We start from the raw sequence: 18,204 nt of genomic DNA, 5'->3' as shown, positions 1-18,204 counted from the left end.
CCTTCAGTGTGGACTTCATGTCTTCTTAGTGACACCAGCAATGGCAGAGTTACCAAAGTAACTTGCAAGACAAAGATCCTTTGAGAGGGGAGGGGCTATTGGAGGCAGTGACCTTGTGCCAGGTGATGAAATATTCTGCTTGTTTTATTTTTAAAGCAACCAGATCTGGTCTGTCATACCTACCCTGTAATGTCATTCTAAAAATAAACAGCCACATCATTAACATTTTGAAGCTACAAAATAATGCATGATTAATCAAAAAGAATGTGAATAAACAAACATTACATTTGACATAATAATCTGAATAATATAAGGTTAAATAACATGTAACTAAAACCCTTCTTGTTTTATGTTTGTCTAGTCACAACCAGAAACTAAAAAGTCTATGGTTTCAAGATCCTCTGCAGACTATATCAACCTTACTGATATGGAACTGAAATTTGAAATCAAAGAGGTAAATAACTTGAACTCTTTAATGCCTATCCATTATTTCCACAGATTATCATGACGGTTTTTTTTTACTTACTTAAATTGTCTTTGTTTCTATCAGGTCCGACTAAAGATTGCACAGACAATAAAGGGCAAAGAACTTCCTCTACTAGACTTCTTTGTCTTAACTCTTGGTACTAATGTTGTTCTGAGAACATTTGACATGTCAGTCGGTGCTTACCTAGGTGGAATTTACCTTCAGCATCAGGATTTCTCCTGTAAGTAATTAACTTCTTTCTATTTAAGTAAGATACATAATTTTTCATATCTATGGATAGAAAATCATGCAAGATCTCAGAATTTTTTCCTCTTGTTTCTTCTCTCTATCAATTTGGAAAAGCCAGGTATATATTTTTTCAGAATAAGTTAGTTGTTGTCACTACATATTCTTAGTATTGTCTATTCTTTTCTGTCAGTAGACTAGTATCATTTGGGTTGCTCTTAAGCAAACACGTGATTTAATTTATTTTTTGAACCTTAAAGTAAAAACTCAGATCCAGTTGCCTGAAGAACACATGTATATCAGCATGATTTCTAACAATGACTTACTGCTTCAGATTTATAAAGAAGTAGTCTTTTAAATCATCATCATCGACATTTAATGTCTAGTTTCCATGCTGGTATGAGTTGAATGACTTGACAGTAACTGGCAAAGCCAGGGGTTGCACCTGGTTTCATAGTCTGTTTTGGTTTGGTTTCTACAGCCAGATGCCCTTCCTAATACCATCCACTTTACACAGTGTACTGGGTCCTTTTTTACATGGCACCATCACCAATGCTTTTTACATGGGACCAACACCAGTGCTTTTTACAAAGCACCTTGGTTTTAGGATTAGCTGTTATAACTACTGAGGCTTTAATCTGAATGACATTGGCTATAATAAGCAATTTCAGGTCGGGAAAAAGTGCAATAGCCCCAGTGATGAAATTTGAACTCTTTATTCAGTACTTGCTGTACATCAGTGCTATCAATTGCTCTAGTGGGTTGATATTTCCCATCTCTCTGTCAAACTAGCCACCACATATCTATTGTTTATGTTATTCAAATCAATCATTTAGTACTAGCAGGATGGATTTTCCAACCCGTGACCAACATAACAAGATATCTCATTCCAATTCTGTGTTCGCAATGACATCATTAACCCTTTACGATTTAATCTGGCCATATCCTGTCAAAATATTCCACCTGTATTATAGTCAAACTGGGCAGATCGGGCCTCTCACATCAGCCTTACAGTATCATTCTAAAAATTAAGTTACCTCATCAAAATCTCAAAAACTACAATATAATGCATGATTAATTCAAAACAATAAAAATAATTACTTTTCACAAAGTGCATGCCCATGTACAGATGTGCATGCTCATATCAATACAAACATGCACACAAAATCTTATGAGAGCATCCACACACCCACATATACAACTATATACTTGCACAAACCGCCCCTTCCTACCTCCCCTCCAACAACCTGACCAATTTCTTCTCCGCCACGCAGTCGATTTCCTGTCCACTATGTGGTTGATTTGCTGTTCACAATGCAGTGTTTTCGAACTAACTGTCATCACTGATATATGGTTATACTAACATCAAACCACAACACCACGTGACCTTCCTCGACCAATTGCAGCCTGCCTTATGGTAATAACAATCAACTACTTTCACTCAAATTCAAAATGGCTGAAGATTAGCATTACACTTGAAACTCTCAGAGTACCAACGAATTTGAATCAAACTGTTCTGATCCCAATAATGTAACTCCCAATAAACATGTTGAGTGTCCTTCTTTTGTTTGTTCACTCACTCATATATATATATGTGTGTGTGTATATATATATATATATATATATATATATATAGGATTGCTTCAATATTTCAAGGGTAGTCTGAAGTATCTAAGCAACCAGGGGATATTTAAATCCGAAGGCACTCCTGGAAATTACTTGTGTGGGTATCGTCTTAACTGTTTCTCCTGCATCTCTTACACCATGAACTCTAACATACTCCTCAACATTCTGAAGAGATCTGCCAAACCATTTGGCACATCGAAACGTTCATAAATGACTCATTATATAATCTCCACATAATTAAATCAATGGCTAACTAGCCCAGCTGACTTGCTTCTTCTTGTGTTTGTTTCTCCATTCTCCACATATATATATATATATATATAGATGAAATGAGATGGCAAAACTAAGTTTACGTAGGAACTTCTCTTCAGTGTTAATTTCTGCTTTCAGTTACTTTTCCGTGGTCTGACAATGGCCAAGTCCCAAGGTTGTTGGATTTCAGAAGCACATCATCATCATCATCATCATTTAACGTCCACCTTCCATGCTGGCATGGAATTTGTATTAATTCTTGTTCATTGACCATTTCTGTTTATTTTATCCTATTAAATAGTTACTTTTTTTTTTTTTCAGCTGATCCAAATGGAAAAGTTGTCAATCTAATTCACACTCCAAGCTCTGATGATACAGAGAGCAAGTTGTTAATATTAGAGTATCTTAAGGTATGACTTTATACAATGTCTCTGCATGCATCTGAGTATGTGTGTGTGTGTGTGTGTGTCTTGAGATCTGTTATTTGAAATATTTTGTAAACTGAACTGAAATTGTTTCAGATTCTCAAAATATTAATCCAATTTTAGAAAATACCTAAAAGAAAACCTTTATAAAAGATATTAAAAAAGTTAAATTCAAACTCCTTTTTATTTTGTTTCCTTTGAGCATTGTAAGCAATTATTTATTTTACAGGCTAACCTTGATGCTCCTGACTTCAAAATAGTATACAAGAACACTGAACAATCAATATCAGTCTCTTTCTCCATGCTAGAACTACTACTTGACCAAACTGCAATAATTGACCTCATGCAATTTGCTCAACAACTAGCACCACCAGAACCCAGTGACTCTGTAGAAAAATCTCCTGGGATTTCACAATCTGTGATTTCAGAAAAATCAGCTGCAGCTTCGCAATCTCTTGTTTCTCAAACTGATAAAAAGGCAAAAGAAGCTAAAAAAGAACCTGAAAAGAAGCCTGTTGCCAAGAGTAAGATTTTACTGTCATGAATACACATACATTTGTTTTTAATTGTGTTTATTTATTTACCTTTTTATATTTAACCCTTTTGTTTACAAATTCCTGTTAAAATACACTGCCTTTGTTATAATTTTGGCAATAATGAAGAATTTAGTAAAATAACTTTATCATTATTAAACGGTGTTTGGAACATAAATTAATATGAAATTTCTGAAGAAAGATTTAATTTAGGTTAATTTAAAATAGAAAGTTTGTATCTTAGATCCATGGGCAGTCTTGGGCAGTTTTGTATTGAAAGGGTTAAAACTTATAATTTGTGCTAAGAAGCTTTGTCCTTTCCTTGTCAAAACCTAAAATTTCATCAATAAGGAAGCCATTTGCAAAATATATCCAGTCTTACACTCATATAGTTACACCATCACTTCGTGAATGAGAGTGGGGTGGGGAACTTTATCCGAGTGATATTATGTCCTTTATTTCTTGTTAATAAATATTACTAATTTCTAATTAACATTATTAATGATTAAATTGATTATTAACTGAGCTTTTAAGGAATATATTAACAGTTAATTCAAAGTTTAATATGATCTTTTGATGTGCCAGTATAACTGCACTTGAAAATATTATTAATTCCTACACAGGACTGTTAGAATTCTTACGTTACTCTAAAAGTTTAGGAGTTGATATGTAAGAAAATGAAATTACAGACATGTTTATATATCATTCTACAATTATGGTTTGTAAGGCTCTCTCTGGTTAAAGCATTTTTTTTAGTGAATGCCCTAAGAAAATACGCTGTGAAGTTAGTCATTCAAAATTTTATGACAGCTGAAAACTAATCTGTTTAACCCTTTCACATTTAAACCAGCCTTTTCTGACCCAAATATTCTATCTGTTTTATGTTCAAGCTGACTGGATCTGTCCTCTCACACCTACCCTGCAATGTCATTCTGAAACTAAACAGTCACATCTTTGAAATCTTGAAGTTACAAGATAATGCAAGATGAATTCAAACCAATGTGAATGAATAAACATTGCATTTGATAGAATAATCTGAATGCTTGAGGGTTAAAGCCTTTATTGTACATCTAGTGTTCAAATATGTGAGTTAAGCTGATGAGAATAACATTATAGTTTTTTAAGCAACTAACTACTCTTAAAAATGAAAACTTTTTACATTGTTTATGTATACACTATGGGCAGAAGAATTCAGTGAGCACTTGTCCTCTGATAAGTGGTCAATGAGCCAGGTAACAATGTAACATATCACTGATGTATTGTTTTGAGTCCTAAGGCTGATAGAGCTGGTTTATATGGTATCCAAGGTGTATAAATGACTGACATAGCACTCCCCCCTGAACAGGATGTCAGGGTAGTTCATTTACAGCTAAAAGAGTTGGAGCTACTTGAAATAATGCATTTTACTGAGGAACACAATGACTGTGAGATTGTGGTTTCAATTCCTGGACCAAGATTTGAAACCGTAATCTTCCGATCATGAGTGCAACATCCTAACCACTAGGCCATGCACCTTTATCACATCAGGACAATCTTTATATTTCTGTGTATGAAGAGGGTAACAAGATGTGTTCATATTTTTTTTATGTTCCACAGCTCAAAACTGTAGGTTAACTACTTTAGATTTATTTCAGGTTTTCTAATACATACTGTGTTATGTATAAATATTTATTATCTAAGCTTCATTTTGATTGATCTGATCCCTGATTGTCATCTGGTGTCTTATCATTCATTATGTACATAGTACCAGACTGAATTAAAACTAGAAATATTTTAAAACTCATTCACAAGTCAGCAGGGTAGGGGATAGTTTAAAAATAAAGCCTCCTACTTTGAATCTAGTCTGGCATTATGTATATATCCAGGAATAAAGCATCTAACAATTAAACTGTGGTGTAGATATAAAAATTGGTTTCAAATTTTGACACAAGGCCAGCAATTTGGAGGGAAGGGTTAAATTGAGTACATTGACCCCAGTGCTCAAATGGTACTGTTTTTATCAACTGCAAAAGGAAGAAAGGAAAATGGACTTTGGTAGAATTTGAACTCAGAATATAAAGACAGACGAAATGCCACGAGGCATTTTGCCTGGCTTGCTAACAATTCTGCCAGCTCATCACCCTTGTAGATGTAAATATTGAAAATAATACCAAGCAGTCCACTGGGGCCAGTTTAAACAACATTGACCTACCCTTCTAAAAATTAACCTTGTATTCTCTGAAAACAAGTCATACTTTGTATATAAAATGGACAATTTTATATATACATTTTTCTTCTCCCACTTTGCAGAAAAGGGAAAATTACGAGACAGAGGAATCATCGACATCAAAGTTACAGCTCAACTTGATACAATTACTGTTGGCATTTCCTCACCAACTCAACTTATCACTAAGATCAAGGTGAAAGGTATGTAATCTCATTATTTTACTAAGAATTATTTATTCATCAGTTATTTAGTCTGTTCAGCATACAATAGTAAACTAACAATGACCATTATTAGTTTCTGTGGATCCTACTGTTTACTTTCATTGACTGGAAGTAGTCGCCACCCACTCCCTACAAACATATACTAACCTCCTTCCCTCCTCCATCACACTTCATACACAATCCCTTCTCTTTTTATGCCTACAAACTCACTTATACCACACCTAATTTTCATATACATTGTTCTAACCAGTAAAGGAGTACCCTGCTAAAAGCACTATATATAAGACTTAAAAACCAAACTAAACTACAAATTGGTGACAGCTAGTAAGTCAAAACTTTAAAGTCACTGTCAACCTTTTCCTTGTAAAAATTCATATATATCATTAACTCTTCTCCACTGTTCTTGACTCTGGACTGTCTCGTGGTGTGGCCTGTCATGTTTCCCGAAGAGAAAGCCTTCCTCTCTCAGGCTTTGTTGGTGCTGAATTGCCGTTGATGCTTCTGTAACTTTTGCTTTATTGTAGCTGGAGATGTTGGCCTTATGCAAACCCATTTTTATCTCTTGGAAGAGGTGGTCCATAATAGACTGGCCTTTATCCTTTGATCTGTTCAGCATGAATGACCCAGCCAAGAGCTTGCACTCCACTGGCATAACTCTTAAGGTCATTGAGGCATACAAGACACCACATTGCAATGTAGACTGGATGTTGTGGTGGGTTTTATAAGTGTAATTCTACAGATATGTTGTTACTGTAGTAAACATCTCACACGATACTTATCACTATAGTATTTTACATACTTGGTTCATATGCAGCACTACAATATTTAGATATTGGATTCATATATAAGACAAATCTCTGTTGGTTTTCAACAATGGGTATTCAGTTGTTTGACAAACTAAACAATCTGCTCCTTGAAATGACACTTGTGCCATTGAATATTCCACAGACACATCTCGTAATATAATTCTTCTGCAGAATCACACTTCATGTTTTGTTTTAATTAGTTTGCATCAGTGTAATGCAGTATGACAAGGCTTGACCTTTAAGTTATGTCTACAATCCATCTGACAGATGTTCATGCTGTTTCTATCTACCTATTTTCACTCACAAGATTTGGGTCAAACTGAAGTTGATGGTACCACAGAGTGGAATTGAACCCAAGACCATGTGGTTGCAAAACAAACTTGTTATCTTTCAGTCTTGCTGTATCCTTATGGTATTTTGGATATTTGGTTTATATGTATTGTTACACTGTTTTTAAAGATGTCAAGATTTCTAACTTCTATTTTACGACAGGTATAAATGCTGATGTCAGTCTTCAAGTTGACAAAACAACCATCGGAGCTGAACTGAAGGATCTCGTTATCTTAAACTCAGATGCTCAATGCTATTACCCTGAAGTATGTTTGACCTTTTATTTATATACATAAGAAGAAAAAAAAGCTTTCTGTCACATATCTTAATGCTTACATAATATACACCAAATTTTTAGTCATTAACCCTTTTAATACCAACTTGTTTATGACCACTTATTCTAAATTGTTTATATGTAAATTGAAATCATTGTTAAAATATCATTAAAGTATTAATCATATCAAGAGATTTTTTTGGTTAACACCAACACAATAAACTGATATATATAAAAAAAGTTACTCATCATCATCATCATCATCTTTGTTTAACATCCACCTTCCATGCTAGCATGGCTGGGATGGTTTCACAAGAACTGGCCAGGCAGAAGCCTGCACCAGACTTCTGTAACTGTCTTGATAGGATTTTTACAGCTGGATGCCCTTCCTAACACCAACCACTCAGCAGAGTGGACTTAGTGCTTTTTATGTGGCACAAGCACAGGTGAAGTTAGTAGTGCTTTTTACGAAAGCAGTAGTAGCCACTCCTCTACTCCTAACTTCTTTAGAGACCACCATATAACAGAGCAGTGAACTCTGTTGAAAGCTTTCTCCAGGTCAACAAAGGCTAAGTACAATGGCTTACTTTTGGCCAGGTACTTTTCCTGCAGTGGTCTCACTAGGAAGATGGCATCTGTGGCACTCTTCCCAGGTACAAAACCAAACTGCATCTCATCTAGTTTAATTCTATTTCTAATCAATTGAGCTATAACCCTCTCAGTAATCTTCATGACTTGGTCTAGCAGGTTGATACCTCTATAGTTGTTTCTATCTTAGGCCTCATCTTTACCCTTGTAGCTGTTAAGATATTTTACTAAATTCTTTCAAAGTTTTTGTTACATTGAAAAAAAAATGAAAAGGCATAGATTGCCTACTCATAAGAAATACAGTCACTAAAGGATTAACTGATGAGGATCTATAGCTTTGTTTGAGGTAATGTGTCCTGTGCACCAACCTATAAACAACTACCTTAATATTGTAGAAAACACAATTGTTGACAGCAAGGTCACTGTAAAATTGGCAAATGTTTTGTCAATTTGCAGTGCTGAGCTTAAACCACCATCATGAGTTTTTCACAAATAGAGTTACAATTTTTTTGAATAACTTTTGTCAATGTTATGATTTTTTTTCCTTTTGACGTTTGATAGCCGTTACTTTTAGCTTACTTTAGAAGCAAATTGTGCGTAATTTTGTGTACAGCTGTTAGTTCTGTGTCAATTTTAACATGGAGTGCAAAAACGAACATTTTCATCATATTTTGCTTTTTTATTTCCCTTAAGGCAAGAAAGCTGCTAAGGCTCATAAAGAAATATGTAAAGTTTATGCTGTTGATTGCTTGACTGAATACATATATTAGAAATAGTTTTAAAAATTCTGTTCTGAAGATTTTTCACTCAAAGATAACCAATGTTCTGGTCGATCTACTGAAGTTGATGATGACCGAATCAAAGCCATCATTGAATCTGATTGTCAAATTTACGAGAGGTTGCGGAGAGGTTAAATGTATCACACACAACAATTGAAAATCACTTAAAATGTCTTAGACTCATTAAGAAGCTTGGTATTTGGATTCCACATGAATTGAAAGAGATTCACTTAACACAACGGATCAATATTTGCAATATGCATCTCAAACACAATGAAATCGACTTTTTTTCTTTTTAAGCGAATCCTCACTGGTGATTAAAAATGGATTGTCTGCAATAACATCAATCGGAAACAATCATGATCCAAGCATAATGAACCAGCACAAACCACATCAAAAGCTAAATTGCATCAAAAAAAGGTAGTGCTGTCAATTTGATGGGATTACAAAGGTGTTGTGTATTTTGAGCTACTTCCAAGGAACCAAACGATCAATTCAGATGTTTACTGTCAACAACTAATGAAACTGGAAGAAGCAATCAAAGAAAAACAGCTAGAATTGGCAGATCGCAGAGGCATTGTATTCCACCATGACAACGCCAGACCACACATGTCTTTGCTAACTCATGAAAAGTTATTGGAGCTTGGTTGGGAAGTGATGTCACATCCACCATATTGCCTTGACCCTGCACCATCAGATTACCATTTATTTTGAAGTTTGCAAAATTCTTTGAAGGGTAAAACTTTCAATAATGATGATGATTTGAAATTACACTTACTTCAGTTTTTGACTAAGGACCAGAAGTTCTATGAGTGCAGAATCATGAAGTTGCCAGAAAGATGGCAAAGGGTCATCGAACAAAATGAAAAATATATAACTGATTAAAGTTCATTCTTTGTATTAAAAAAATGACTTTTCTTTCACAGTAAAAAAACCGAAATTACTTTCTTGCTAATCCAATAATTTCAGTTATTCAATTATCTGTTTTATTGTTTTTTTTTTTTTTCTAAATTTCAATTAAATTTTTCAGATTTTATCAATCAAAGGCTCTGAAGTACTGAAATGTGGAATTGTGGCTTATAATAATGGGACAAAAGGTGACAAATTCTTTAACATGTCTTGCGTTGATACTAGCATTGATGTCACGATAGGATGTATGCAATTTGTCTTCCTTAACAAGTATGTTAATCAGCTATTGGTAAGTTTCTAAAAGCTTTTTTTTTCCATTTTATCTCTAATATCCATCCTGGTTTTTATAAATTGTCAACTAAGTTAATGCAGTGGCATTTCAAAAGTCAGTGTAATTCTACCTATTTCTACCAGTGTAATATTCTACCTATTTTGTGTTCAGACTGACCAGATCTGACTTCTCACACCTACCCTATAATGTCATTCTAAAAATAAATAATCATATCATATCGAAATCTCAAAACTATAATGCAAATATTGTAGAGGATATTATCAATATTTACTTAACTCTTTAGCATTTAAACCAGCCATACCCAGCCCCAAATATTCTACTTGTTTTATTTTCAAACCAACCAGATCTGGCCTCTCACACCTACTCTATAATATCATTCTAAAAATAGACAGTCATCATTGAAATCTTGAAACTACAAGATAACGCATGATTGATCAAAAACAATGTGAATAAATAAACATTACATTTGGCACAGCAATCTGGAGGCAAAAGGGTTAAACTCTGTCAGGTCATTTTCAATAGAAAAATATTTTCGTACATAGTAAGAAAGGAGTTAGCAAATTACTGCAAGCTGTGGAAAATAAATGACCTTAGAAATAGATAATTCAAATTAAGAAATAAAACAGTTGCAATTAATTTATTGATTAAAACATTAAATTTTAATTTTATCCATATCATTATTGATGATGTAGTTCTTGTTTTTCTACAGTGTTTTAATTAGAATTTCTTGAAAAGCAATGACACAGCTGTGTGATTAAGAAGTTTGTTTTGCAATAATGCAGTTTTAGGTTCACTCCCTCTGTGTGATACCTTGCATATGTATCTTCTGCTGTTGCCTAGGTTATAGCAAGTTTCTTATATAATTAGTTAAAGATAGTTATGGCTCGTCTAAGGGGTTACCCAGGGTTTCACGTCCATAAAGCACTTAGCTTTACAGCATCTTTTCAGACATTGGCTGGTGGCCATTGTCTGAAGAGATGTTGTAAAAGCTAAGTACTTTATGGACATGAAACACTGGGTAACCCCTTAGACTAACCACAACTATCTTTATCTAATAACTCTACTGCTCTATAACTTAGAGTGTGCTTCTCTTTCAGATTTGATTTACTGACAATACACACACACACATGCACATGTAAGAGAAGTCACTAGTAGTTACTTTTGAAGTCCAATGTCAGTTTACCTGGAAAGAAACAATGCAATTATTAATAAGAAACATTGAAATTAATACATGTAGTATTTCACAGCTGTAGCATCACTCGTTCATAGTCAGCCTGTGAACTTTTCAGCCCACCCACATATCTTTCAGAGAATGCTAAAAGTCAATAATTTTGTATGTTATTATGTAATGTCTCTCTCTGACTCATTTGATAATTTTAAAGTTTCAATGAATCTGTATTTCATCAATGTCCAGGGTTTCTTAAACCAATTCCAAGCAGCTAAAGAAAAAATTTCTGAAGCTGGAGAGAAAATGGCTGAATATTCCAAAGAAACTGTGGCCAGCTTACAAGAAACTGCCAGTCGAATTGGTCTATGCATCAAAATGAAAGCACCTCTTATTCTTGTTCCGCAACACTCAAAGTCTCCCAACATCTTATTGGTCGATCTCGGTAACTTGGACATCAGCAATAGTTTCCATTCAGCTGAGGCCAAATCAGCAGATGGCAAACCCGCTGTTATTGACAAAATGAGTATTCAACTCACTTCTCTGAAGGTGTCAAGGTTTGTATTTCTTTCTCAACATATATATATTTGTATGTGTATGTGTGTGTGTGTGTGTGTAAATATATGTATGCATTTCATTTTCAACATTGGTTTATGTGAAATTAAATTTCATGGTTATTTCAATATGATGTAAATATCTTACAAAGGATAGAAGTGGTATTTTCTGCAAGTCACATTGCCTCAATAAACTTGACATATCTCAACAGAAAATAGTTTCAAACATGACTTTCCTCAACAAAAAATAGATTGGTGTTGGTGTATAAAACTGCTTTCTAGAATTAAGGATTATGAAATCTTGAGTGGAAATATTTGTTCTCCTCGGTAAAAGGGTTTGTCTTATACCAATATTTGTAAGGTGGCAAATTGATGGAACTATTTGAGCATTTGATAGAATGTTTTGCAGTATTTGTTCTGACTCTCTGCATTCTTAGTTCAAATCCTACCAAAGTCAAGTTTGCCTTTCATCCTTTTGAAATTAATAAAAAAATAATTACCAATCAAGGGCAGTGGATTGGCAGAATTTTCAGAGAGTCTAGTGAGATACCTTGCAGTATCTATTCCAGCTCCTTGCTTTCTGACAGTAACAGCTGGGATGATATGGTGCCAAGCTGTGTTGGCTCAAGTTTGCAACCTTTTATTTTGGATAAGCATCCATAAAACGCAGAGGGGAAACTTGCAAGCATGGGGCATCTACCAGTCTGTCAGAAGAAATTTTGTCCAGGTCTGCACATGCATATGCCAATGTATGATCAACATTGACCAATGGAGAGCCTAATTCAGTATTTGTAACAAATAAATTGATGGGTTGTGTAATAAGCCTGCAGTTTAGTAAAGGCAGTCATGTTTGATACATAACTGACTTCAAATTTTATTGGTAGCAAATGTTACCTCTAATTTTTGGTTGTTATGCACAAGAATTTTGTTGAACGATATTTTCCTTGTGACTACTGTATATACACACTGAATGTATAACAACTCTAATTCCTAAGTGCTACTAGTTAGTGTTTGAAAGGGCATCCAACCATAACCTTCCCATCTTTTTATATCTCGGGGCTATATCATTCAATGTGTCTTTCCTTTTGTTAAGGTGAGGTTTGGCTTCTTGTTTCCAACAGTTTGATAGACAGCGTCATGATTCTTTTATTCATTTGAAATTGTTTTGTCATCTATAATGATATATTTACTTTTATTTTTTCAGAGCTATGTTGAATGAAGAAAAGAAAATATGCACAGAATATCTTTTATTAGAGCCTGCTACATTAAGTATAAATGTTAACAGGAACCTGTCTGCTGGCTGGTACCATGGGGAACCAGATATGAGTATTGATGGCAAACAATATGCTTTAGCTGTAAGTACATTTCAAAACGTCTTTGCTATCTTTTTTTCCTTTTCTTTAATGATCAACTGAAACTGTTGGTCACTGCCACTTTTGGCATTAAAGTAGAACTTTGCCCTATAAGACTTAACTGCAATATTAAAAGGAAGACCTAAGGCAACAAGGTGGCAGAATCTTTAGCACGCCAGGCAAAATGCTTAGCAGCATTTCATCTGTCTTTACGTTCCGAGTTCAAATTCTGTTGAGGTCAGCTTTACCTTTTGTCCTTTCTGGATTGATAAAGTACCAGGTGCCAAACTTTGAAATCAGTATTAAAGGAATGCCTAGAGGAGAATGAACAGATATCATTGCCTGGAATGTGATACAAACATATCCAAAGATCCAGTCTTCATTGATGCAATAGTGTTACTTATATTCTTTTCTACTCTAAGCACAAGGCCTGAAATTTTGGGGGAGGGAGCCATTCAATTAGATCAACCCCAGTATGCAACTGGTATTTAATTTATTGACCCCGAAAGGATGAATGGCAAAGTTGACCTTGACGGAATTTGAACTCAGAACTAAGCATTTCGCCCAGCATGCTAACATTTCTGCCAGCTCGCCACCTTAATAGTATTACTTATATTGTATTGCCAGTATTGCCTAGAGGGAGGGAGGGAGTAACAAGTTAAGAAATGAAGGTTGTGGTGAATGTACTTCCATAACTACAGCAAAACCTCACTTGATGTCTTTAGCAGGGTCCATTTTCTTGTAACTATTTAATTACATCTCCAGTCTAATGATAATTTCGTCTCTTTCTCTCGACACCTTTTCTCCTCTGAATAATAAAAAAATTTAATTAAATAAACCCATTCACCACTCACAATTGTTTTTAATGAATTTTGGGGACAAGGCAATATATGCACATAGTGTTTATTTCTCTAATTATTCATTTTTTTTTTTATCTCTATTATTTCAGCTTTGCGTTAGCCAGTATGACTATGCTGTAATTATGGCAATATTAAATGAAAACTTTTCAGAAGAGCAGCCAGTTGCTTCAGCTGATCCTTCAAAAGACTTGTCTTCATTGAAGAGTGGTAAATATATTCTGCTATTAATGGTTTGTTGTTTGTATTTAATCAGTTATTCAGAGGAAAAGGAGCAGTACTCATAGCCTTTTGATAGGTCCTTGGAGAATGATACAGTCAGTGTTCATTTGGGACATCTGTGGTAGGAAAGGAATTCCATAATATAGAAGTTCTAAGAAAGATTGGGGGAATGTGTAGTGAGGAGAAGGTCTGGGGAGATAAGAAACAATGAGGGTGAATGGAAGATGAAAGGTATGTGGAGGCTTATACAGGGATAGATAGTTCAGGAGGTCAGAAGTTGTAGAGATACAAGCAGAGAGAAGAAACAAATCATCTGAGTTACTACTTGTATGTAAAATGTCATTGAACAGTATAAAGTGGATTTAATCTAGATACTATTTTTTTTTTATTGTGTGTAATTCATCAGTAAAGAACCATCTAATTTTGTCAGGGAGTGGAAATGATTCACAACTAAATGATCCCATTTGCAACTCTAAACAGAGACTTTGAGCTTCAGTTTAAGCTCAGTGATACCCAATGCTTGTAACTAGTGATGGAAGCAACCTAAATGTTTAAAATAAAGCAAAAATGGATAGTCATATTTTTATATTTATTTTCAGACAAGTGTTTAGCTGTATTTCTTTAAACAAATTTCCCTACTTTAGATTAACAGGCTTTCATGAAAAGTTTTCTTTGTTAGGCAGGCATATTCTTCAGAGAAACATGTCTCTTTCATCTATGTAATACTGCCTTGTGGGCTTTGGTGATTCAAGAAACGACAATTTTAGTTTTTATCTTTATATGAAATGAATAATTTTGTATCATTCCATCTTAGAGTGGGTAGTACTTGTAGTTCTTGCACAGTGTGAGATTGGAGTCAGTTTTGTGGGTTGATTCTCATTTGATATTCTGTTGGAACTGTCAATAGTCTGTGATTTGAAGTTTAAATGAAAAATCTAAACAAGGATGAAAAGTAAAGAGTTTATCTTGGATCTTCTTAAGCAGACATTGTAGAGATAACAGGAGTAAAACACAGATGAAAGAAGAAAGTAATGAATTTAATGGGGATATATGGTTAGGAAGCTAAAATGTACAAATATTTTGATAGCTCATATGTGTCAGTTACTATTGATTTATATCAACAACAAACCCATACATGACTTTATTGTTGAATATACATTAAGAAACATCTCCTTAAATAACTCATTTGAACACCTAAGTTTGTACATTTGGTTTGGAAAAAATATATAAATTCAGACACTTATGAACTGCATCAAACACTGTTTATGACAGAACATTTGAATTTGCAAGATTCTTTATGTGAAATTGTGTGTTGAAACAGACATTGTTATTTTGGGGAATGGTCATATTTTGTCAATTGAATACACACTATATATGTTTGGTCTTCACTTCAGCTTTATTATTAATATTTTAACTTCTTTGTCAAAGTTCTTTTGTCACACATTTTGTGACCTCTTCAACGACTGCTTATCCCATGTGTTTGTGTTCTGCTTATTCCATTTGTCTTTCTCAGAGAAAGACAAAATGAAACAAACTGAACAAGATGAGACAAGTAGAATAAAGAGTCAGTGAAGAGGTCACAGGATGTGTGACAAAAGAGCTTTGATAAAGAAACTAAAATAATAATAATAAAGCTTAAGTGTAGACCAAACATATATACTGTGTGTTTAATTGACAAAATATGACCATCTCCAGGTATAACAATATTTGAATATTATAATTATTTATTTGTCTAGATAAATAGATAGAAGATCTTTCAAAGTTGGAATCATTGAAACAGTACAGAAATGGATTAACCAAATAAAATAAATTGGAAAAGGATTTAGATAAAATGCTACAAACCTTATTTAATAATCATTAAAAGAGTGACACTGATTAAGAAAAGTTAACTTTAAAGGCAAGATCTAACCCTTACTGTATTGTCTTTATCTTCAAAAAGAAAAAAAAAATTGGTTCAGCTGATATTATTCAAGCTACCTCCTTTATTTACTATTTTTAGACTTTATGCACAATCACATAGAACATTTATCTTCTAATTGCAAGAATTATCTCAGTTTTCAATTCAATATATATCAAACTATTGCATGTGGCACATGTGAGAAATAGTTTACATGTGTGTGTCATTTGCAGAGCAGCAATAGATTTGGACGTTTCAATTTAATTTCAGACTTTTCCATAAAATTTCCTTTAAACTTTTCAACCATTTTATATATTCTAGGGTATAGATACCACTTTCTATATTCTAGGGTAGGATACTAGATGAATTGTAGTGCACCTGAGCACTGTATATAATGAGTTCATTATTTTTTTATTTTATAAAGCAGAATAATGTGCACTTATATTTGTGTTCTCTTCTTTTTTCTTTTATGTTGCTCTATACATTCTTATCATTCTATTTTAGCTGAATCCAGAACTACACCTAAGGCTACTGCTTCAAAGGCACATGTTGAACCAGAAACTAAAGTGCATACCGGGGAAATTTATACCTCTATGAAGTTCAAGTTTACACTAAACAGCTTATCAGCAACACTTTACATGGGAAAAGATGAAGTGGTATGCTACAGTTTTACATTTTTGGTAGTGGTAAATAGAGAAAAGAAACTTTCTGTATATCATATATGATACATGGAACATATTTCTCTGGCATCATGCATCATATATGATACACATTACCAATTTATCTTCAACCCTGAGAGTAACTTCATATCTGTGAGAGGAAAGCTTTATATTACTCAGAACATATGAAACAAGGTTTAACTAAAAGTTTGAATACCAGCATGGACATTTAGGACAAACTTATGAAAATGCTTTTGACAGGCAAATGGTTAAACTTTATATCTTAAACATTTTTATTAATCTTTGCAAGATTTCCATCTTTAGTCATTCTTGAAATTATTGAAGCCAACAAAGAAACTGCCATACAGTTGTTTGACCTGCTACAAACATTGATGGCCTTTTCATAACTTAATAGTTCTGGTAATCTCCAATGTCTTGGATAGTATATAACTGAACCAAATCAAGAACTGCATGCAACAGTTGTACATCATTAATGATAATTTATCAAATAATAGTAAAAATTGTTTCAAATTTTGGCACAAAACCAACAACTGGAGGGGTTGAGTAGTCAGTTACATGGCTGGTACTTTTTTTATCTTCCCCAAGAAGTTGAAAGGCAAAGTTAACCTCAGTAGTATTTGAACTAAGAACCTACAGAGCCAGAAAAAATACTGCTAAGCATTTTATCCAATGTGTTAACAGTTCTGCCAGTCCACTGCCTTAATACAAAATAATAATCTATAACATTAGCATAAGGCCAGCAGTTTTGTGGAAGGAACACAGTTGCTTATGATAATCCCTGTACTTGATTGTCAATTACTTTTATTGACACCTGGAAGACACCAAATAAGTAAAGTTTAATGGCCAGTTGGGCACCCTGTTGGTTATGACAATGAGTGTTCCTGTTGATTCAATCAATGGAATGACCTGCTCATGAAAGCAGTGTGCAAATGGCTGAGCACTCCATAGACATGTGTACTATTAATCTAGTTCTCAGGGAGATTCAGCCTGATACACCAAAATATAACATGGCTGTCCCATTGGACTACAGGTACAACTCATTTTTGCCAGCTGAGTGGATTGGAGCAACATGAAATGAAGTGTCTTATTCAGGAACACAATGCACCACCAGGAATTGAACTTGTGATTTTGCGATTGTGAGCCAAATGCACTAACCACTAAACCGCGTGCCTTTACTTCATGTTTAATAATAATAATAGTGGTTTCAAGTTTTGGCACAAGGCCTGCAGTTTGGGGGGGGGGGATAAGTTAATTACATCAAACCCAGTACTCACCTGGTACTTATTTTATCAACCCCAAATGGACGAAAGGCACAGTCAACCCCAGCGGAGTTTCAACTCAGAATGTAAAGACATAAGAAATGTTGCTAAGCATTTCATCCATCATGCTAACGATTCTGCCAGCTTGCTGCCTTAGTAATAATAATAAGGGCTTCAAATTTTGCCACAAGGGCAGCAATTTTGGGGGGAGGAGCTGAGTCATTTATATCGACCCCAGTGTTCTACTGGTACTTATTCTATCAAC

General features: G+C 34.2%; 1 protein-coding gene across 1 annotated transcript in view; it reads left to right on the top strand.

Annotated features, from left to right (window-relative positions):
• LOC106874512 (intermembrane lipid transfer protein VPS13A) overlaps positions 1–18,204 on the top strand; it is a 264,016-nt gene that overhangs the window by 151,977 nt on the left and 93,835 nt on the right. The window contains exons 26-36 of the mRNA XM_052974544.1: positions 362–454; positions 551–707; positions 2,912–3,000; positions 3,245–3,539; positions 5,838–5,954; positions 7,274–7,377; positions 9,783–9,950; positions 11,368–11,675; positions 12,877–13,027; positions 13,974–14,091; positions 16,505–16,656. Coding sequence (XP_052830504.1) covers positions 362–454; positions 551–707; positions 2,912–3,000; positions 3,245–3,539; positions 5,838–5,954; positions 7,274–7,377; positions 9,783–9,950; positions 11,368–11,675; positions 12,877–13,027; positions 13,974–14,091; positions 16,505–16,656 — 1,752 coding nt within the window. The remainder of the gene's footprint in view (positions 1–361; positions 455–550; positions 708–2,911; positions 3,001–3,244; positions 3,540–5,837; positions 5,955–7,273; positions 7,378–9,782; positions 9,951–11,367; positions 11,676–12,876; positions 13,028–13,973; positions 14,092–16,504; positions 16,657–18,204) is intronic.

Source organism: Octopus bimaculoides, chromosome 18, assembly GCF_001194135.2.
Source record: "Octopus bimaculoides isolate UCB-OBI-ISO-001 chromosome 18, ASM119413v2, whole genome shotgun sequence".
Lineage (NCBI taxonomy): Eukaryota > Metazoa > Mollusca > Cephalopoda > Octopoda > Octopodidae > Octopus > Octopus bimaculoides.
The sequence above is the reverse complement of the archived record's forward strand: the minus strand, read 5'-3'. Positions and strand labels throughout refer to the sequence as shown.